General features: G+C 44.3%; 1 protein-coding gene across 1 annotated transcript; it reads right to left on the bottom strand.

Annotated features, from left to right (window-relative positions):
• Window positions 1-10552: 10552 nt before the first annotated feature.
• Window positions 10553-21195, bottom strand: PSMA6 (proteasome 20S subunit alpha 6). The gene is made up of 7 exons (XM_080594875.1): window positions 20962-21195; window positions 17712-17806; window positions 16588-16669; window positions 16177-16332; window positions 14249-14427; window positions 12347-12441; window positions 10553-10759 (listed from the first exon to the last, which is right to left on the bottom strand). The coding sequence occupies exons 1-7, from the start codon at window positions 21035-21037 to the stop codon at window positions 10702-10704; spliced, it is 741 nt and encodes a 246-aa protein (XP_080451001.1). The 5' UTR covers window positions 21038-21195; the 3' UTR covers window positions 10553-10701.
• Window positions 21196-21397: the final 202 nt, after the last annotated feature.

Raw genomic sequence — 21397 nt, 5'->3', positions numbered from 1 at the left:
AACACTGCTATGGCACGATTTCCACTGAATATGCAGATTCACAGGGTCACACACTGATCAGAAGTTCGGTGGCAATCAGTTTGTACTGTCTGTCCTTATTTTAACAGTGAGAAGAAAAGCTGGTCCCTCCAGCTGGAGCACTGCCAGCCCCAGCTGGTGGGCCAGGAAAAGGCTGCTGCATGCAAGCAGCCTCAGCACCAAGTGTTGTAGATGCGACACACTGGCAAAGAGTGTTGGCACTACAGTGACTTGCCGTACTGACCACTCACTTACATTCAGGGCAACAGAGCATTCTCCTTTCTCAAAAATGTATTCCCCATTGCAGCCCTGTTTATGCTCCCCTGAAGCCCCCTTGCAGCACACTGCTGCCCCAAAGCACTGCAGAAGCAGGATTTTGGGTCCTTGAGGCGATGTCCCCCAAGCCACCTGTGTCACTTTGGGTCTCCCACACTCCTGCTGATCATTGGACCTGAGGAGGAAAATTCTTGAGGACGTTTCCAGCAAGCCTGCAGAACTGGCGTGGAAAACAAACTCATCTAAAAGTCAATTTTTTTAGACGGAAAAAATAAAAAGGATGGAAACCAAGCCCACAGTAACTGCGGGATGGACATGCCATAATGCTTATGTGAAAAACAAGGCACATCCCTCCCATTTTTCAGCCAGTTTTGCCCTGCAGCTAAACACAGCAAGAGACCTACACAGGGACAGAATGTCTTCCCAGGACTTCTTTTTCCTCTCTCTCTCTTTTTTTTTTTTTTTCCTCCCATGCCTTTTTGTTTGTCCTCTTTTTAATCTTTTTTCCCCTCCCCTCTCTTTGGTCTTATGCGACAACATCTGCTTTTGCAAGGAACGCATTGCTCCGGCCTCAGCACTGCCTGTTTCAGCTTACTCAGCTTCTCCTCTGGGGGATTTCTAGCGGAAGGCCACCGGCACCGCAGCTAACGCAGCTCCTCCAGCAGCCAGTAAATAATCCCTGCCTTCCAGAAGAGGAGCACACGCACCTCACCAGCGCGAGCTATTTCACACCGTCTGCGTTCCTACCTTGTCCTCTCGTCCCACTGATGGCACTGGGAGGAGAACCGGGACTTGTGGTTGGACCTGTTCATAGCCCCTAATCCTCCAGGCCCTAGAGGTGACTAATCGGGCTTTTAGGATTTGAAGGGATTTTCGCAAGATTACTCTTTGTGAAAAACATATTGCTATCAAGGTTAAAAAGTCCATTAGTGCCAGCTCTACAGTGCCTGCTCTTCTCCATTTGCACACTTATGTGAGTCTGTTTCCCCTTGCTCCTTATCTGCTTAAAACCAGGAACATATTGGCCAAAAATAAATTTAAAAAAAAAAACAAAGAAAAAGAAAAGAAGTTTGTGGTTTATAAGAACTATCTACTGCTGGAGGCGCTGTCAATTCTCTTGACAGGATGGCTGAGGGAAAAAAGGAGGATCCCTCGCTCCTTGCCATACCAAAAATGTCTCCCGTGCATGTGAGTCTGCAGAAATTGTCATGAATGGAGCAGCAGCCACCACGCGGTCTCACGGGGATCCTGGCATGGTCTCAGTTTTTTTGAGACAGACGCAGAGGACACTGGTTGTGTAATGACAAAACCGCTGCATTTTAGGAAGAAGAAAAGAAGAAGGAAACCGTGCAAGACAGGAATTTCCCAGACTGCTACGCTATCTTCATACAAGGTACTTTTGAATGGAGGAGAAGTCTGGGAACTGGGAAACCAGGAGGGGGTTTTGGTACCTTCACTTCTTGTCGAGCCCGTAACTCAGATTCCAGCTGAGGCCATGACAGAGTTTTCCCACCTCAGGCCGTGCACAGCAAGAACCTGGCAGGCTCGTGCAAAAGGTGCCAGATACTGGAAGCTGAGAGAGGTGCACACAGTGCATGAATGCCTGCTTGCCTCATTTCCTGGGGACCTGCTGGCACCAGAAAATGCTGCTGGCAGGCCCGAGGCCTCCCCAGCAGCATCACCTTCAGCCGTCCTTTGCAGCACCACCCTGCCCTCTGCTCTGCGGGGCAGCTGGGGCTGGATCCAGCCACTGCAGCAGGGGGAGCACCCCACTACCTCTTGTTTGTTTGTTTTAAACAAAGCTTTCTGAAGAGTCAGCAGTTGGACTTAACGACCTTAGGGGTCTTTTCCAACCTAAATGATTCCGTGAATCCATGACCGCCCCCCCAGTTTACGCACTCATCTTGGATGCAGCACGTAGCTCAGCAGGGGATTTTGCTGTGAAGCTGGGATCTGCCCTGCAGCGTTTGAAACACAATTTGGTGTGACCCGCAGCTTCCAGGTGGGAAGATGTCACTGCCCATCTGGCCAGGAGGGATAAAAGCAGAGACCAACCACCCCAGTCTTATCAGAGGAAAACCATTATTTGCTGCTTGCCAAAACCAGAAACAAAGCAAACACCACGCTTCCCCAGCTGCCACGGTCACGATAACCCTCTGCAGCGAGCAGATACAGCTTGGCTTCCCTGGGGGAGCTTCAAAGGTGCTGGCGTAGAAAATCCTCTTGGGGGGTTGGGACTCAGGAAAGGCCGTGCACATTCACATATCTCCTTCCTTTACAGGATCTGCAGCCAAGTTCCCTGCTGCGCTGGTTTCGTGTTGGCCATGGTGTTTGCTGTGGTGCTGCCGCGCAGTCACCGCGCGTGGGAATTCCCTGCGGGGTGCGGCCCTGCCGGCCGGTGCGGTGCGGGCACCGCTGGGCCCAGGGGTTGCTGCTGCTGCTGTCGGGGTGGGCCTGTGGGGCCTTTCAGGGCGGGGAGCTGCCTCGGAAATTTTCTGCTGTTTATGGTTTAGCAGAGGAGCAATTAGCTGCTGAGCGTGTCGAATGTGGAGGGGACGGGACGGGGACAAGCACTGAGCTGACAAGTTTCTAACAGCCTCTATCCCAGTGTTTCGTAACTTACTTTCTGCAGAGCTGCTTGCCGTTTTTGCATCAAAAAGAGTGAACACTGACCTGTTCTCCTAGACTGAAAAAACCTGCCCAGGACCTGGGCATAAGGTTCTAAAGACACCTGAAAACAAGACCAGCTTATAGAAGTCTGTCCATTTGCAAGGCAGCTCTCTGTTCTAAAAAATGGTTGGAATAATCCAAATTACAGCCAACAACAGGAGGGCAAGAGGAAGTGTGATGCTGTTCCTTTCAGCTCAGGGCTCCTGCAAGGCTGCTGGCGGCGCGGTGCCACCGCGGGCCACGAGCCAGCCCCAGTGCCCGGCCGAGCCGCCTGCTGCAGGGCGCTGACAGCCCGCCATGCCTGCTGCCATCGCCACCGAAACCGCACCGGCAGGAACCACGCCAGGATATTTTTTGATCAACGTTTCTAAAGCACAGGCCCAGCTGAAACGAGCCAGGCAGGTTCTCCTGCAGCTATATTTAATCTGTTCCAAATCCTGCACAAGGCTCGCGAGAGCAGCGGTGGCGCACAGCTGGCTTCCTTTCAGCCCAGTATCCCCACATGACCTCGGTTACTGCGGGCAGCACGCTCTTCTTTCCCACCTCTAAAATCAACGGATGTGCAAAACTGACTGCCAAGCCTTGTTCATAGATACTGCGAACGCTCAGTTGTGGTAAACGCGTATCTTTTCACATAGATGCATTTAAAACAACAACAAACCAGACCTTCACTCAGCAAATCCGAGGCAGAACAGGATGGGGGAGCAGGCAAGAACACAGCAGCCAGCACGGCCAACCTGTCCCAGCAGCTCCTCAGTATTTGCTAAGAGCTCAGGGAGGGAGCTCGAGCCTTCCAGCAGCTGGAAAGAACCCGGGGAGTAACCGCAGATCCTAAATCCAGCCCTCACAACCATCTGTTTCGGGGAAAACAGAAACAAGCACGTGCACCGGGAGTTTCACACGCTGTGCTGATTCAGCCCGCTTTGCAGGTACCTCACCTCAGTCACAGCAATGTGGGCTGGAGGGCCGTGCTTTTACTCCTGGAGTGTGCCACAAGCTAGTGACGCAGGTGAAGTTGGCAGAGAGCAATCATTTATTATTCTCCTAGGGAACTAAAAAAAAAAAATACCCACACAGCATAGCCATGGCAACCCGCAGCATGCTGCATGCCCGTCTAACAAGAGACGTGCGGGCTTTTCACTCTGACAGGGTGACGGCACAGCAGCCTGTGCTACATGGGCTCCCACCTGCCCTGCTTCCACAAGACCTTGCCCCCTTCCCTGATCGCACAGATGCCATTGCTGCACGAGGGATGGTGTGGGACCTGCAGCGACCAAATGCTGGCGTTTCTGACTTGGATGTGGTAAAGATGCTGTGAACCCGCACCTTCGCCTGCTCGTGCTGAGAGCTGAACCTAGACAGATTCTTTTTTTTTTATTGTGAGCCTAGAAGCTGAAACAAACCCTTTGCCCACCCTGCTCTTACAGCACTCTTCTCACTTAGGCACTGCTAGCCCTCCCCACTCACAGAATCGTCTAGGTTGGAAGAGACCTCCAAGGTCACCTAGTCCAACCTCTGACCTAACACTAACAAGTCCTTCACTCCCCGCAGATCTGGGTTACAGCACATATCAAAACCATACGCAGCAATTCTGGTCACAAAGCACAAGTGTTCACGCATTGTGACTTTGTGTTTTGAATTGCTACCAGAGCGGGACAGCAGCATATACTCATTAGTACCTACATCTGCAATAAGGACTGTAGTTTGGTTCTGAAAATGTGCTTCATCAGCAGTGGGAGTTTCTCAGTCCTTCTGCTAAGTGTAGTGCACATGTTTTTATTTATCAATAGGCATAGCATCAAAAAACATAAAAATTCACTTTACTCTCTTTTTCTCTACTGGTAACTAAATCCCCCTCTTACAGCTGAAGGGCAGAGACATCTTTGCTACTTCTTTCTTGTATAATAGACTGCTTGTACCACTACTTTTATTTTTTTGTTTAAATCTTCCTTTTCCGGACCACCTTACACCCTTTATCATATCAACAAAGTGGATGCCACGACATTCACAGCATCTGTGGACTGTGTTTTTTTGTTTGTTTGTTTTCCTACAGCCAGGCTTATTTTGTAGTCCATCTCTACTCTTGCCTTTGAATTTATGGACCATTGCTCCACATCAAGCAGCTGTCCCCCACTCAACTACCTACACAGGTGCACAGGTCTGTTTCCTGTGCCAGAGAGAGAAAGGTGTAGGTGTCCATGGAAAGTGCTCAAGGAGAAAAAAGTTTAAGAAACTTAAGTATTTCCTGATAAGCGCTACTGTCGCCCAAAGGATACAACTATTATTGTACATACAGCGCTAATTTTATAATTTTTTATACTGCATTTACCTGGTTTGTTACTAGGTAAGAGAGGTAGGTAATGGAAACTTCTGGAGATAAGAACAGGGACTATTGTCACAATAGTCTAACGGGTATTTAACAAACATTTCGCGTGGCAGACACCCAGGCAGGGCAGAGCAACCTGGAACCGCAGACCGAAAAATCCAGCAGAGGAGGTTCAGGCGCACTGCCCGCTACCCCGCTGCAAACCTCCCTGGCTGTCACTGAAAATGCTTCTTTTCCTCCCGTACCTTCTGCTGACAGCCTTGAAGCTGACCCTCCAGCTTTCTCACAGGCACATCCTGTCACCTTCAGATACCAGAGGCTACGCTGAAGGCAGCAGGCAACTAAGCTACCCTGGTAGCCTATTTTCAAGGTTCACCACATCCTTAGGGTGAGAAACGTTTTTCTCTCAGCCAGGCATTTCCAAATACTGCTAGCTGAAACTAGGCTAGCATTAACCGTAACTAAATTCCTTCACAATGCCCAAAAGGTATGCACAGGCACAGGACACAGTTGGAAATGTGAACAACAGAAATGTCATCTGTTCTACTTGTGCTAAAAAACACTCCAGGGCAGCTGTTCCCTTGGCATCCAACTTGCTGTAGGTTTTCTCAGCACCTCGTTGGAAGCCCCACCTGCCTCGAGGCCCTAAGGCTGCGCTGACCTGAGAGGCCCTCTCCTTGGCTGGCCATGCCAGGCTTCTCTTGGATCCCAGAAAGGAGGCCTCAACAGATCCAGAGAATCGATATCCCTCCCCTTCCCAAGGAAAATATTTGCTGATGAGGATTTCGACTACCCCCCTTACCAGATGCACCACTAGTTTAACCGGGCCCTGCTCGTGGTTCCTGTCCTGCACTGCCCCCTACGCTGGTATTACTGCTGCGGGCCCAGGATCAAAGCTCAGCTGGGAGCCCCACATCTCTGAATGGATTTTTTAATTAATTTATTTTTAAACATAAACCTGCCTCTGAATCACGTTCCCTGGTAGCCCTGGAAGTTGCTGGGCCATGCAACAGGTGTAGGAGGAGAGGAACTGGGGAGAAGGTACTGAACAGCACCATCCCCAGAGAAGCCTCCTTCAGCCTGGTACCTGCCTACTGAGGGGGCAGTCCTGATGCTGCTCGAGGTAAGACTTGTGTCACCTGCTCACAGATGCACGTTCTACCCCAGTGGACCAAGTGCCATTATATAGGTTTAAGCCAAAGAGCAGCTGGGGGCACGATGGGCTACAGATTCTTCTGTTCCTTCCCTCTGGTGATGTAGGTTGTCCTTTCCGCGGGGGCTTAAATCAGAGACTGATCCCATTTCCCTCTCCCTTCCTTTACTCCAGCTTTCCTGCTACTTTGATCCTACAGGGCTGATCCAGGCCACTAATCCAGCAGAGAGCTGGACAAAACCAAAACACTTCTCCATCAGTTTAGCAAACAGAACGGCTCATTATAAATTTAAATGAGCACCAGTGCTGGCTGAAGGAAGAAGATAGAGGTACCTGGGATCAAAACAGGGAGGAGGGCAAGACAAACCACAAACATCACAGAAGAATCACTTGTCACAAAGAAATTCCCATTGCTGATTACACAATCCCAGCCTGCACACATTCACACCATGTTTTCTCACAGAAACCCTAAATATGCAGGCAATTCCTCAGCCTGTGTGAGAACTACGTGCATCCTTAGCCTTTAAATAGGAGGCTTTAAATTCTCAAGCCCATTCACAACTACCAAGTTTGACAAACTTGACAGAGGTTTGCTTTATAGGAATCCTGTGAAGAACTGAATACCTTACGTTCAACAACAGTCTATGCCAGTGCCTGTCACAGAAGGTGGTTTTCTGGGAGAGGGAAACAGACGTAACTTGTCAGAGAAATTTTACAGTTTGGCTTGGGTGTCTTAATCTGCACTGCATACTAAGCTGCTAAAGCCTTAGGTCGAAAACTTTACTCCCGAGGTTTCTGGTTTGATAAACATTATGTCAGCTAAGAAAAGATGAGTTGCATAGCAAGGACTTGTAGTGAATGTAGTGACTGAACAGTCAACTACAGTTGACATGAAGAAAAATATTAACCCGAAACTGGAAGCATACACTTCATTGTCGACTACTCAATTCTGCCAAATTAGGTTAGCTGGATTTTGACTTAGTGATATTGCTGAGTATTTATTCACCGGGTTAACAGTCATACACTACAGTTCCCATATTTAGCATTGCAGCACAGAATTTTCATAGATTGTGGTGACACAGGAAAGAATAATACTAAAGAAAAAGTTCCTATGCTAAGTATGCTAAGAAAAACTTGAACAGCAGCTGTCAACAAAGATTTCAGCCAAAGATTTAAAAATACAAGTATACCTGTACAGATATTGAGCAGGAGAAAATGATTTATTTTTTAAAACGTGATAATCATAAGAAACAAAATCCAGACACCAGTTTCTTTAGGCAGCCATGCATAAGCATGTGACTATTTGTTTTACTTTGAGCATGAGAGACTTAAGCTTACTGTTCCAACTGATCCTGAACTACAGGATGTCTCACATTGTTTCCAAATAGTTTGGGTTACAGCAAAACAAGAGGACAGAACAACTCGTTACCAGCAAGAACTGGCTGGAACACGCTATGACAATTATGAACTTCCCATATGAAAAAAAACACAACCTGATTACAAAATGAAAAACAGCGTGCCTTACCATTATCACCCCCACTAGTGTAGGGCTTTTCTTAAAAGAAAACAAGAGTACTCTCATGGATACGCTTCAAAAACTTGATCACATGAGCCAACAAGTTTTGAAGAATTCAAAATAGCAGGCTTTGCTTTGTGTCAAGTGAAAAATGGAAAGCTTTTTTTTTTTTTTCTTCAGCTCAGCAAGCTACAGATCTAGTTCTTTCATGTTACTTCCAGCAACATACACTGAACCAAATTATTTCTTCTTTGGTACTTGTGGTCAAGTTTAATGAGGAACAGGACAGAAAAGGTAGAAGAGAATACAGTGTATTATTTCACGTTGCCAAAATTACTGTTTATGTATCCACATGTATGCACACCCCATGAATTCCCAAACTATCTCAAGCCCAGTATCTCTTGCGATATGCTCTACTGAAGCCAGAATTGTTAGGATCATACCACGCATACCCAAATTTCTCTCCAAGTGCCAGGCCTGGACCAGCAGGTGACACCAGGTACAGTTCAACACCGCTCATGGCTGATGCACTTTGGCTGCAGATGCTATCTGCTCCAGGGTGTGAGGAATGTGATACACGCGTATCTGTAACACACGGGGTTTTCCCCATTAGGTCAGGTATCTATCTACCTTTTGTGTAGCCTTCTTACCTTAAGCAATAAAAAGCTTTGACTGAAAAAGGAAAATCCCCATCATTATGTAAGTGAGAATTGTGAATTTTCATTACAGGACAAGACACCAGGAAAAATAGTATTTCACTTGCTGTAATTTTAACTTTGCTTATAAAAAGAGGATGGAACATTTCCAGTGAATATACTGTAGGCAGCCTACTTCGTCATCTCTGAAAACAAGGTGTGATGTTCTGCATGCAAAAGCATAAGGTATGAGCAAACACTGCTATCAGAAAAAACATGCAAGTTACACAATCACATATAAGCCCCCAAAAGTTTAGAATTAAAGGCATTGTAGGGAGCTTTAATACTCTATGCAAATGTGCTCTATCTAGTCATATGGTTCTCTGATTGTCATATTCCTTTTAATCAGCTTTGTTTGTGAAGTCATTAGTGAAGTTTTTATACATAAGCAAAGCCGATTAAGTACACAGTGTGAGTGGAATATATTTTATGGCAAAGTAAATGATGATTTCAGTATACTCAACATTCCAGGTTATTTTACATGTGTATTATTACGAAGAAAGGTTCAGGGAAGTTTCTGAAACTCATCCGTCACTCGGAAAGATACAAACCTTTCCAAATGTGCCACTAGCCTACGTTTAGCCAATCGTTACACATAATGCACAATTCTCAGATAACCAACACCCTCCTCCCCCCACCCCCACCCCCCCCCCAAAAAAAAGCAAGGATGGCTTCTGACATGATGGAAGCTGAAATTTAGAGATGCCCTTGGAAATTCTGGAAATGTTGCAAAGTCAGCAATTCACACTACTTTGGAGGCATAAGAAAAACATGTGCGTATCAGAATTTCCTCAACTCAGTTATACAGTTAGCATTATCTTTTATTAAAACCAGACACTGAATTGTATCTCCTTTACTACATTGAACTTGAAAAATTCACATTTAAGGGGCTTAAAGTGTAAAGTAAAGCAAAAAATATTAAGCAATCCCAGTTCCTGATAACTTACTAGGCCTTCCCCAAAGGTCCTGGAAACTGAAGAGAATTTTGGAGTCATGAAAGCCAGCATACAAATAGCATGACAAAAGAATTGAAGAGCTAAGTCATATTAGCTTGGCATTCTTCCAGGAAGATTCTCACATCTACCCAACAGCTAAAAGTATCTGGTAGTCTTCACTTTCTCCTCAGTATCTCCTTCCTTGCAACTTTATCACCTCCCTTTTTGCTGTGGAGACTGAAACCTCTTAAATTCCAGCAAAACAAAAAAGCAGTTTCCTTTACCTTGACTCAAGTTTTTGCAATCTGATCTTTCCTCCTAACTTGGAACCTTTAAATGCACAAGTGGAATTACTCCCCAGAGACATTCTTGCTGATGGGCTTTGTCTGTTGGCTCCATCACTGATTGCTTTTGGCACTGCCCAAAGCCTCAGACCAGGCAGGTGACAACTCCCAACAGAGACCGCATATAGAACCTGTTTCCCTAAGCGTTAGCTTCAGAGTTGTTTGATTGTAGCTGACATGCTAAGCATAACATTCCTCCCCACTCCCCAGATAAATCTGTTGAATGCACTGGGAATCACAGCTCAGTTTTGTTTTTTTTTTTCTTCAGCTTTTGTCCTACTTCCTCATAGAAACTGGAGCAAATCCTGAGGTTTGAAATCAACATCTTCTTAATTTTCCTACGGATAAAACAGTACTGTTATAAGCCTTTAAATATTTGGGCAAAAGAATACATGGAAATGTAAGATTTATCTCAAGAGACACACACCACAACCTGATATGAAACTTTACAATAGGAGTCATATAGCTCAGATGAAAAATACAGAACCAAGTATAAAATTGCTCATAAAATACAACTAACAGATATAATAATCACAGAAACATTCAAAGTCATCCAGCATTTTGATGAGAACTTCACTGAACTGAAAGTTAAGAAAAATACTTTAGAAGACAACAAGTATTTCAAAAACCTCTGTTTTATTTGTACAGAGTAAAATACATCATACAGTGAACATTGTTTTAATTCCATAATCTAAATCCGTTAATAAGTGTTTTCTTTTCACCAAATATCCTGGTGAGAAGCACAGACAACAGAAATGGGAAAGCTAATTAGTCTCTCTCTGCCAGAGCTACAAGGTGCACATCAATCTCTGCTTCTGTAAGGATCCTGAAAGAACAAAAAGAAATCCTAAATAGCTTCAATGATTCTTCCCCTTAAACTCCAACCTAGTATCTACACAAATCAGTATTACACATTGCATCTTTCAAACTTTAACGCCCTGCTACCTGGGCCACAAAACAACATTTAAAATGTTCTTAGAAAATAAAGGAGGAATCAAAGGCACAGAGAGCAAAGAGGTAGCAAATGGCAGAAAAAGAACAGGTAATTCTTTGTGAGTAATATATTATTAGGAAGCTGGCACCTTGTTTAAAAGAATGGGTATGGTAATTAGTACAATTAATTACTCCAAGGAAGACACAGGCTTCTGTAGCCTTCTAGTTCTGCATGTCACCTGTCCTTTTTGAAAAGGACATAAGACAGGTACATGAAGTTTGGCAGAAAGCTAGCACTAGATCCTTGAGCAGCGAAAGAAAAGGGTTAATGTAGCTCTTGTATGCTTTTTCAAAAACTCTGTGCTATTCTGTTGTCCTGAACATCCACTACCAAACGCAAAATCACCCAACATCACCATGTCAACTTAATACACATTAGGAAGCATTCGAAAGTCTGCACTTGTAGGACCCAAAAGTTTGAAGTCTCTCTCCAATCCCCACCTACTAAGTAGTTAGACTAAAGCAGCAGAGGACTTTTTCCTTTATTTATTTTAATAAAAAAGAAAACCAAAACACAATGAAAAACTAAGGCAGAATTAACTGAACTTCTCTGCAACAAGTCTGACTCAGCCGAATTTTAAGTAACATATACCTAGAAGGTCCTGCTGCATTAACTAAAAGACCCCCAAAGTTTTTTTTTTTCCCATTCTTTCATGTCTAATTCCACAGCTGTACACTGTGTTGTGGGAAGGCTGTTCAGCACATTGTATCTGATGTGAGATATAGCCCGCAGCAGGAAGATTTCCAGGTATTGTCTGTGTAACCATGCCGCACACAGCAGGCTGCACTCAGATACAGACAATAGCAGAGGCAGAGGGGAGGGGAGGAAATGGCAGGTCTCGCTTTCGCAGTAGGCTGGAACACACTGTACTTGGAAAGTAAAAGTTCAGCGAGTTCTGAATCAGCACAGTGGTTTTAAACCAAAATCTTTTAATCTTGTCAAATTTAAATAATTATTTCAAATCATACAAATGCATAACCTATTAACTACATACTAGAGCTCCTAAACACTATGATGAGATGAGCAAGAGTCATTTCCCATTTAGAAAAGGATAAAAAATATTAAAGGACTTTCAGAATGAACCCTAATATAAAACAGACTTTACTGAGTTAGCTGTCATGACTGCGACTTGAAAGTGAACTCCAGATACTAGTATAAACAAAACTGCTTAATCTTTTAAGCATGAAAGAAACATCTAGAACACACAAACACGTTTTAACCATGTAAAAAACCACACTTTTACAAACACAACACTTTTCTCCACTGGATCCCCTAACCAGGTCAAAAATTTAAAACCATGTTAAGATTAATTTCAATTTCTGACATTTCTCTTTCTGAATTTATTATCACACAGCAAGTTAAAACTAATCACACATAACCAGAGAAATACACCATGTTTTATTAACACTGATCACTTACCTGAACTTAGGATTTTCCACTGTGACTACACCAACTTCTATTTCTGAAGGCTTGAAATCAATGGATAGTACAGTAGACAGGCATGTTATTGCTGTCTGAAAGATGACCCAAAAAAATGTCATTAAACAGCACTTAAGCATTGTTTAGTAGACCTAGCATTAACAACTATCCTCTCTTCTAGTTTTATTTCCTTCCGCCTCAAAACCTTAGCTGTGAAGCTTCAAATAGTTTTCCTTTGTTACAAAATACATTTCCTCTCACCTTCTCTCTCTAGTAAACTCAATCTACAAAAATCAAATTTTCTTAGCAGGAAAAAAAAAAAAAGACAAAACCAAAACCTTTTATCAGGTGAAGACTAAAACCCCAGGTCCCAAGGACAAACATGTTTCCTAAGTGGCAAACAAGACAGACGTCATCATTACAATCCAGGATTACTCAAAGCATGTCACTTGCGTAGCTTCCATTTCGGCTTTTCTTCTGCTAACTAAAATTACTCTGGCTGTTTTTAGAAATTGCGTTTAATTACAACTTAACTTGCTTTTTTTTTTGGTCTTAATCATCACCTGTTTTAAAAGGTGTTCTTTGCATCCTCACTCATACTTTGCAGTCAAGTCATAATAATGCTGAAGATGTATCCCTAAAATGATGATTGAGCACAAAAACGAGTTCTGTAAAACAGCTATTTAGCCAGATGCTTACCAAATCAGTTATTCTGACATCCTGGCATATAATTCTTATCAGTATTGCTTTAGGAAGCATAGAACACCAGACAAGACTTTCCTAAAGTTTATTTCCAGTATGCTGACAATACACCGATTCTGCAGTAATTGTACGAGACTATGTAGACATCTTATCAGAAGACTGCATGGAAGCCAACACCACAACTTATCCATGGAGAATTACCTTTAAGCACTGCAAGCTTTTTAAAAAAAAGTTGTGTGAACATTCTGATGATGAAGAACATCTCAACAGTACAATCAAGCAGTATCAGAAAAATACATTTAATTTTTAGATTATTTAACCAGGGTAAAATAGGGTTCTCTGACAGAATTTCAAATACATTCAACTTCAGTCTGCTGCAAGTATGTATCCTCTCAGGATCTTTTATTTAAAAAAAAAAATATTAAGAAATCAGTATATTACACCTTTTGGACAGACATTTTAAACTGGAGCGTTTATACTGAAGAACTTTCCATTTAAATGGTCCTTTCACAGTAATGTAGACTTCAGAAGCTGAAGCTCTGAATTTGCATAGCATTTGCATATATGTTAATCCAATAGTCTGTTTCATCTTACAGTGGGGTCAATTGCTTAGGTTATTATACTTCATTTCCACTGATCTTGTGATGCAAGAAACCTAACATTATGGGAGATGAACAAGACCAGGCAGGAGAAACAGGTGCGCCATGGAAGAGGTCTGTTTAGACAGGTCTCTACAGTGTAAGTGAAAAAGTAAGGGTTATTACACAGTTCATTAATCTATTGTATAAATAGGGTATGTTTTTATAATGGCCTTGAACAACAGTTTTCACAACAGGCACAGCAATTGTTGTATTTACTGAACTGACAGATAGGTACTAGCCCCCATCTCGTTTGAAACGCTTTTTAACATGAGGATTGTTTTAACAGCCACTAAAAAAAAACACAACACTGATATGCCCAGAATCCTACGGATTCCACTGCAGCTAATACAACGCAGAAAAGGCAGACCAGATGACTCTAAACACTTGCCAAATACCTTCAAAGATTTTCTGGTTGGAATAGCTATTATTGCTCTGGCAGCAATACAGAGCTGTAACAAAACAGGAAACGTGTAACTGCCCTCCCCTGTATCAGAAACCTGCATAGACGATAATCATTAAAAATACTTTGATAAACCTTTATTACCCTCCACCAGCCTACCTCTACTGTTTGTTCGTATGTCCAATCAAATTTCTTCTTTACTTTCTTTTCAAGAAAACTGGTCGACTCTGTCTGCTTAACTCCTGCAGCAGTGGCCTTGAATCCACAATAGTAACCTGCTGGATCACACTTGTACACCTGAGGGCCATGTTCTTCATCAATACCAATCAAAATCATACCTTGAAGGGAAAATTTGTTAATAATTATTTTTTTCTGATTTTCTCAGTTCCATTGAACTGAAGACCACTAAAGATAACTCTTCTCCTAAGAGACATGTGCATGCTGCAGTTCATTTTTAGAAACCAGTCCAATACCTAGACCTGTGACTCTTTTATCTCTAATTCACCATTTCTTACCAGTGTCTCATACCAGGCACGCAGCTCATTTTAGAGCAGACTAGATTTCTGTCACCCCCAAGAAAGTTGCTTGTTAAACATAGCAATGTTCTGGCCAGACTCGATAGTAAAGAACCACAAAGTCAGGAAATACAAGTTTAATCCTGACACAAGGCTCACCCAGCCACAATTCACATCCTGTGTATTATGTGACAGTGACACTTCGAAAGCATAAACAGACATTCGGTTAAGATGTCTTTTACCAGAAAGCATCTTTACAATACGCTGAAGTGAAATATTAAAATAGCAAATTTGAGTTCTTGACTATAATCTTGACAATCACTGCATTACATCTAGACATAAACTGGTCAAATCCCTGAAGTGCAGCTATATGCAGCTACACTTTTACATTTACAGTTCTACAGTCTCAGTTTGCATATTAAAAATAACTGAAAAATAACAATTGCAAAAAAAAAAAGCATCTTATTACTTTTAGCTTTATACTTGTGCAACTTTTAAATAGCAGTTGTAGCTGTCAGCTTCTGAACAGCTACTGCTGCAACAAAAAAGTTTCGTCTTTTTAAAAAACAAAGTTAGGAAAAACACATTTTTCTTCTTGCATTGAAAAAAGTTCACTTTCCAGCAGTATCAGGGCATGGAAAATGCCAAGCAACAAAAGAAATGGTCGTTCCCGAACATTACAAGCATACAAGCCTACAAAAATTGCCCCATCATGGAAACTGTGGTGCAACCCTGAATGTTAATTCTTTTGTAAGAAGTGCTAGTGCCTAGTACGATTACCAGAAGTGATTCATCACTTCTGAAAATATTTTCATTAAAAAAGAAAACCAACGACACAAAAAGAAATCTAGGCAGAACGTCTAACGAACGAGCAATTGAGGAAACATTAAGTCTGTTACCCCAGTTCCCAGGCAGTCTAACGATACGGTTATACATTACTCATGACCAAGTATAAGGAAAAAAAAGAAGTCAGAACCAAACTCAGACTACAAGGACAACCAAGTATATGCAGACAAATTTACACACTTTTTTTTTTTTTTAATTAAGCTGGGTTTGCTATTATATAGCCAGATTGGTGCAGAAATCTTTGCAAGTGAAATCTTAAGTGCGTCTTCCCTACTTTACAGAGGTAACGGTAAAGTTAAAAGCACCAATTTAGCTTACTTTTAGACAATATACAAAACTTAGATTAAAAAAAAAAAGTTGAACATCTTCTCAATCTGCATTCTTCATGTGTCTGTGATATTTACCCAGACGCAGACACTGGTAAAAAGAGCATCTTTCATTCACAGCCATCACCGTGCAAACAGATTAGGCTCATAAAACTAAGGTGAAATAGCAACATGATTTAAAGCAGTTAAATCATTTAATTAAATCCAAATGCTAAGTCAATGGTAAAATCATGGCTCCAGTTCAATTCTTCCAACACTACTCTCTCACCTGCCTCTTCACCCCTCTTACTCCTTTGGTTACATTCATATCATTTTGCACAATTTAAAAATGGGTAATTGCTTATACTTGAAGTTGCAAGCTTAGACATGAAACAGAGAAGATTTCATACACTATACTTACAGCAACCGAGAGGTCTCATTTCAGCATTTTGCGTATAGACCTGAGAAATATCTGCAATCCGCTTACACAGCATGTCCACAGGGATGTCATAGCCATACTTGTACTTCCAGTTAGCAGCCTCATAGCGGGCTCTCTGCACCTGGGATCTGCTGTCAGCTAGAGGGAAAGAGCTAATTATTAATTTCACTGAATGCATACCACATTTAATCCTAGCGTTGGTTGAGAATGCAAATTCTATGCCCAACTTTAAGTTTTAAAAAATACATCAGATCTAGACAAGTTCTCTAAGACCAGACTGACTGTAACAAGTTTCCTAGAGCACAGGTTCAGTTTTATGCAATACACGGTTGGCCAACCAAATAAAACAAACACAGGCATTCCAGATACTTAAAAAGATAGTGAATTAAATACCTGTCATTCCTGTCATCACACAGCCAATATTTTCAGTAATGCTGAATAAATGAGTCACTGTGTTGGAATCCAGTAACTTGTCCTATAGAGGAAGAAGAAACAATCTGCTATCATAGATATGATATGCTATCAAAGACTGGTTTGGGTTGGAAGGCACCTTAAAGACCATCTAGTTCCACCACCCACCTTCTGTGGGCTGGGCACCTCTCACCAGGCCAGGCTGCCCAAAGCCCATCCAGCCTGGCCTCGAACACCTCCAGGGATGGGGCATCCACAGCTTCTCTGGGCAACCTGCTCCAGTGCCTCACCACCCCCATAGCTAAGAATTTCTTCCTTATATCTAATCTAAATCTAGCCCCTTTTAGTTTAAGGCTGTTACCCTTGTCCTGTTGCTACACACCCCGGTAAGGCGCCTCTCCCCATCTTTTTATAGGCACCTTTTAAGTATTGGAAGGCTGCAGTAAGGCCTTCAAGTACAGTAGACTGGTAGCTACAGAAGAGCCCAAAAGAATCAACAGCTAAAACTTGTCTTTTGGGTTCTCCGCTACTTACTGCTGTACACACGCAAAGGAACAAATAGGATAATGAGGAAGATAAAAACTGCAGTATCTGGAAAATGCTGACAGCTAAAGCATGACCAACACAAAGGCCTCTTCCCTCTGAAGAAACTTTGAGGGCAAGGCATATAAACACTGGAGTTCCTCTTGCATGCTGCCCTTCGAATGCAAGCGTTCCTCCCCTGCGTCAACAGTACATCACCACTGTGCTGAAACACCCATGTGAAAGCTGCTGTTGTGCTACTGGTATTATGTTTACTTAGTGGGAATTAAGGAAGAGAAATCAGAAAACTGACTTTGGACAGCTCAACGCTTACAAGCCACAACACTGTAGATATACCAAGGTACACCAGAGCCTAGCCTGTAGTTTAGCTTTATCCCTTCAACAGCTGCAGAGAAAATCACAGTACGTGGAGATGAAATGCACAACTGAGCACTGAACCGAGCTAAAACTCACAGTAAGCAGAGTGACAAGAAATTCAGTTCAAACATCTATTTGTGTCAATGCTAATACGTGTAACATTAATGTTATATTTAATGTTATATTTATATAAAGAGCAGACTTACAGGTACTTTCTTCTGTGTTACGATTACTGCAGAATCTTTCCCACGGACAGCTACGGATGTAAGTCCGCCCTGGTTTATGGCCTTAAAAGCATATTCTAGAAAAATATGTAAGAATTATTAAAAAACACTATTAGATATATTAGTACAAGCAACTCTGAGACCCTTCCCCCACAGAAATCTCACCAAGTTCTGTCCTTTTTAATTCTAGGCACTTCTGCACCACTTTGTCTTTAAGCTCTTTGGCACAAAGCACAAGACTTTCTGATGCAAGTTACGCCAGTCTTTCTTCACAGAACTGCTCTTACTGCTTCCTTCAAATATTTCTAATAATTGGCCTTTTTGTTCAATTAGAGCACTTAACAGAATTTGTTCTACACTTGGCCAGCACAGGCCAACATTAACCTACAGGAACTGTAATCCTTACATAAAATTTTTACCATGGAAGAATCTAGTATTTCAAGTATTATTACCATTGTAACGTCGTAATTTTCTTTTAGAGACGTTAATGAATACAGGTGAGAATTGAAATAACAGGCAAGGCAGAGAAGCTGAGTTTCTAGTTCATCATCACATTTTGTGTCTCGATGCTCAAATGCTTCAATGCTTTTATTTGCTTTTTAAAAAATCTATCCACGTGCTTACTAAAGCGCATTAATCAGACAATGATGAAGATTTACTAGATATGTTCCAAGAAATAAACTTCCCTTCATTAATGATTTCAAAAGCCTCAAGAGCCTTTAAAAACCTTTATCTGGCAATACGTGATAAACATTCAGAACTTTCTAATATCTGGTCAGGAAAAGCAAGTTTCAGGCACCAGTTAGATGCAGATCAATTTTTTTGTTAGCTACGTGAATGAGGCTGGAACCCAGAACCCATTGCTACCACTATTGTCAAAAAAAACACAGTAGGGGCAGGAAATAAAGTTGTTTCAAAAGCTGCGTTCAAATTTGCGGGAGAAACTGCACAACGGGAGAGGAATCACCTGAAAATGAAAAAACGTATCTTGCAAAAAGCCGACGTTTGATACCCTGAGTCGGCACTGTGGAAGGGGTAACTGTCACGTACTGAGAGTGCTGCATTTATTGCTCTCAGACTTCCCAGCATTTACTGGTTACCTAAACATACCGTAAGGAGCATTCCCCTTTTCCCTCCACTAGATGCACCACCTTGCTCACCCCTTCCACCTGCCTTCCCAAGGCATACCCGTGCTAGCCTGCAGCGAAGCACGGAGCCCTGACACACAGCTTGCGCCGCCTGAGCACTGCCCGCAGAGCGCCCATGTTTGAAGCCCCAGGCCAGGGGCGTGCGGTGCTTGCTTATTTGTGTGTCTAAATACCTGAAGGGAGGGCGCAAGGAGGACAGAGCCAGGCTCTTTTCAGTGGTGCCCACTGCCAGGACAAGAGGCAACGGGCACAAACTGGAACACCAGAGGTCCCATCTAACCATGAGGCAGCACTTCTGGACGTGGTCATGGGCACCCTGCCCGAGCTGTCCCCCCTTGTCTGTTCCTATTGCTACCTGCGATGCTGTGCTCAAAGAGACAAGCCAGAAGGTGAAGTGGCTGTTCCAGTGTAGCAAGTCCAAATAAGTATTGCTGCTGGCAATGAAGCCTGTTTTCTGCTATTCGAGTGTATCATCAGAAATTCCACCCTTTCCTTCACCTCCCAGAAGTCCCCTAGGAAGAAACATCAGTTCTGATAACTGGAACTAACAGATGGCAAGACAACACTGATTCTCTGAAGGCTTTTAATCACAGCAACAAGAAATTCATATGAAGTAACTGCTATTTTTTATTTTGAGAACACTTTGAAGGCACATAAGCTTTTTGTGCTTCAGAAGACAGATGTAAGGCAAAATGCTGGCATTTCAGGCCAGTATCACTACACCGGAAATCTCTGTTCAGGTAAAAACTTCCGGGGAAGAAAAAACAAAACAAATTTTGAGACAGCCTTAAAGCACGAGATGCGTCCACACTCAATAGCACCTAAATAGTCTGTATCTAACACACAGACAAGGATGTATAGAATTCATAAAGAAAGAAAGATTTGACCACAAGCACACGTGTTTTCTGCCCATGCCGTGGCTAGGTGCTAGCCAACAGAGACTCACGTGGCACCATGCCCAAGTTATCAGCGTGGCTGCAGGCAGAGCGAGCTCACGCTTACCTGAAGGTAAGTATGCACACCTAAGTACTTTCCTCCTTATATTCCCCTAACAGATGGGTACTCAAAACACCTTCGGACTGTGTGCAGAAGGTCTCAAATAGGCATGTAGAAACTTGCTTCTCAGACATGGGCAAAAGATATGGAAGTGCTGCACTCTTCTCATATATTATCTTAATGGTGAATAACAGTCGATGCATATATGCAGGGGGCAGAAAATGCAGGCTCAATTCCCTCGTTGCTACAGGACACTAGTAGCACTGCAGCAGAGAAGGAGCCAGAAAGGCGATGCAGGCCAACCAGCATGTTTTAATGGCAACAGAAGGCTGTACTTCACGTCTCTTCCATCATGCCCCCACTGACATCCTGTGCAAGGAAACATTCTTACTACCTGTATGTATAAGGCTTACCAGCATGCTGTATCCAAGCCTTATGGAAACTACAGGTACTAAGAAGGCACCTGTATGTAGGCAGCTAGTGACTTTCTGCTGATGCATGGCCACCCAAACACGGACATGCTTGTAGGCGTGCCTTGCTGCAAGGGCCGTCCAAGACTGCGCTGCCTGCCCAGAAGCCTGCTCCATGCATCCCTTCTTCCTGAGCAAAGCTTAAGGGCAGACACAGAAGAAAGCGCTGGCTGCTGCTGACAATCCGTGCAGCCTGGTCCCAGCAGCCTCCTTTCCCGGGGAGCAGATGGCCGTACCGACACCGCACGCAGACGGTGAGGCCCCTGCAGCCGGGGCAGAGCCCCCAAGCCCCGGGGGATGATGGCAGCAGGACGATGCGGCCAAAACACTTCGTGGGGCCCAGCTGCGGGGCTCCCTGGGCCGCACTGTGGGTGAACTCTGCCAGCCTGCCAGGCGGCCGCATTGTTACCGAGGGCCCTGCAGAAGCGCACCACGAGGCCCCCCGCACCCCCCGGCGCCCCGCACTACCCCCGGCCGAACCCCTCGCCCCCCCGCCCCGTCCCTCGCCCCCCTCACGGCCACCGCGGCCGCCCCCCCCCCAGGCGGTGACGGCGGGGCCTGCCCCGGCCGGGCCCGTGACGGGGCAGTTCCGGGGACGGGCGGGCCGCGGGCACGCACCGACTTGGTAGAGGCGGCCCTCGGGCGAGAAGATGGTGATGTGCCGGTCGAAGCCGGCGCTGGAGCCGCGGGACATGGCGGGCGGGGGGCGCGGGGGCGCGCAGCGTGCAGGGCCCCGCCGCTACCGGACGGGCGGCCGACGGAGCGCTTCCGGGTTACGCGCTCGGCGCACGCGCGCCCCGCCGCGCTCCACGCGTGCCCGCCCGCCGCCGCGCGTGCCCGCGCCGCTCGGCCGCGCGCCTCCGGCGAGCATGCGCAGCGCGGCGGGAGCCTCACGGGGCCGGCCCGGCGGGAAACCCCCGCCTGTGGGTGAGGCGCGCGGGCGCCGCGCCCTCAGCGCCTCGGAGTTCCCCGGCTCTGTGTGGGAAGGGCTGTTTTTACTTTATTATTTTCCCTCAGTGCTCACTAAAAAAGCTGGGAAAGCTGTGTTTTGATG

This window comes from Anser brachyrhynchus (assembly GCF_964034855.1).
Source record: "Anser brachyrhynchus genome assembly, chromosome: 5".
In the NCBI taxonomy this organism is placed as follows: Eukaryota; Metazoa; Chordata; class Aves; order Anseriformes; family Anatidae; genus Anser; species Anser brachyrhynchus.
This window is presented reverse-complemented; position numbering and strand designations above follow the sequence as displayed.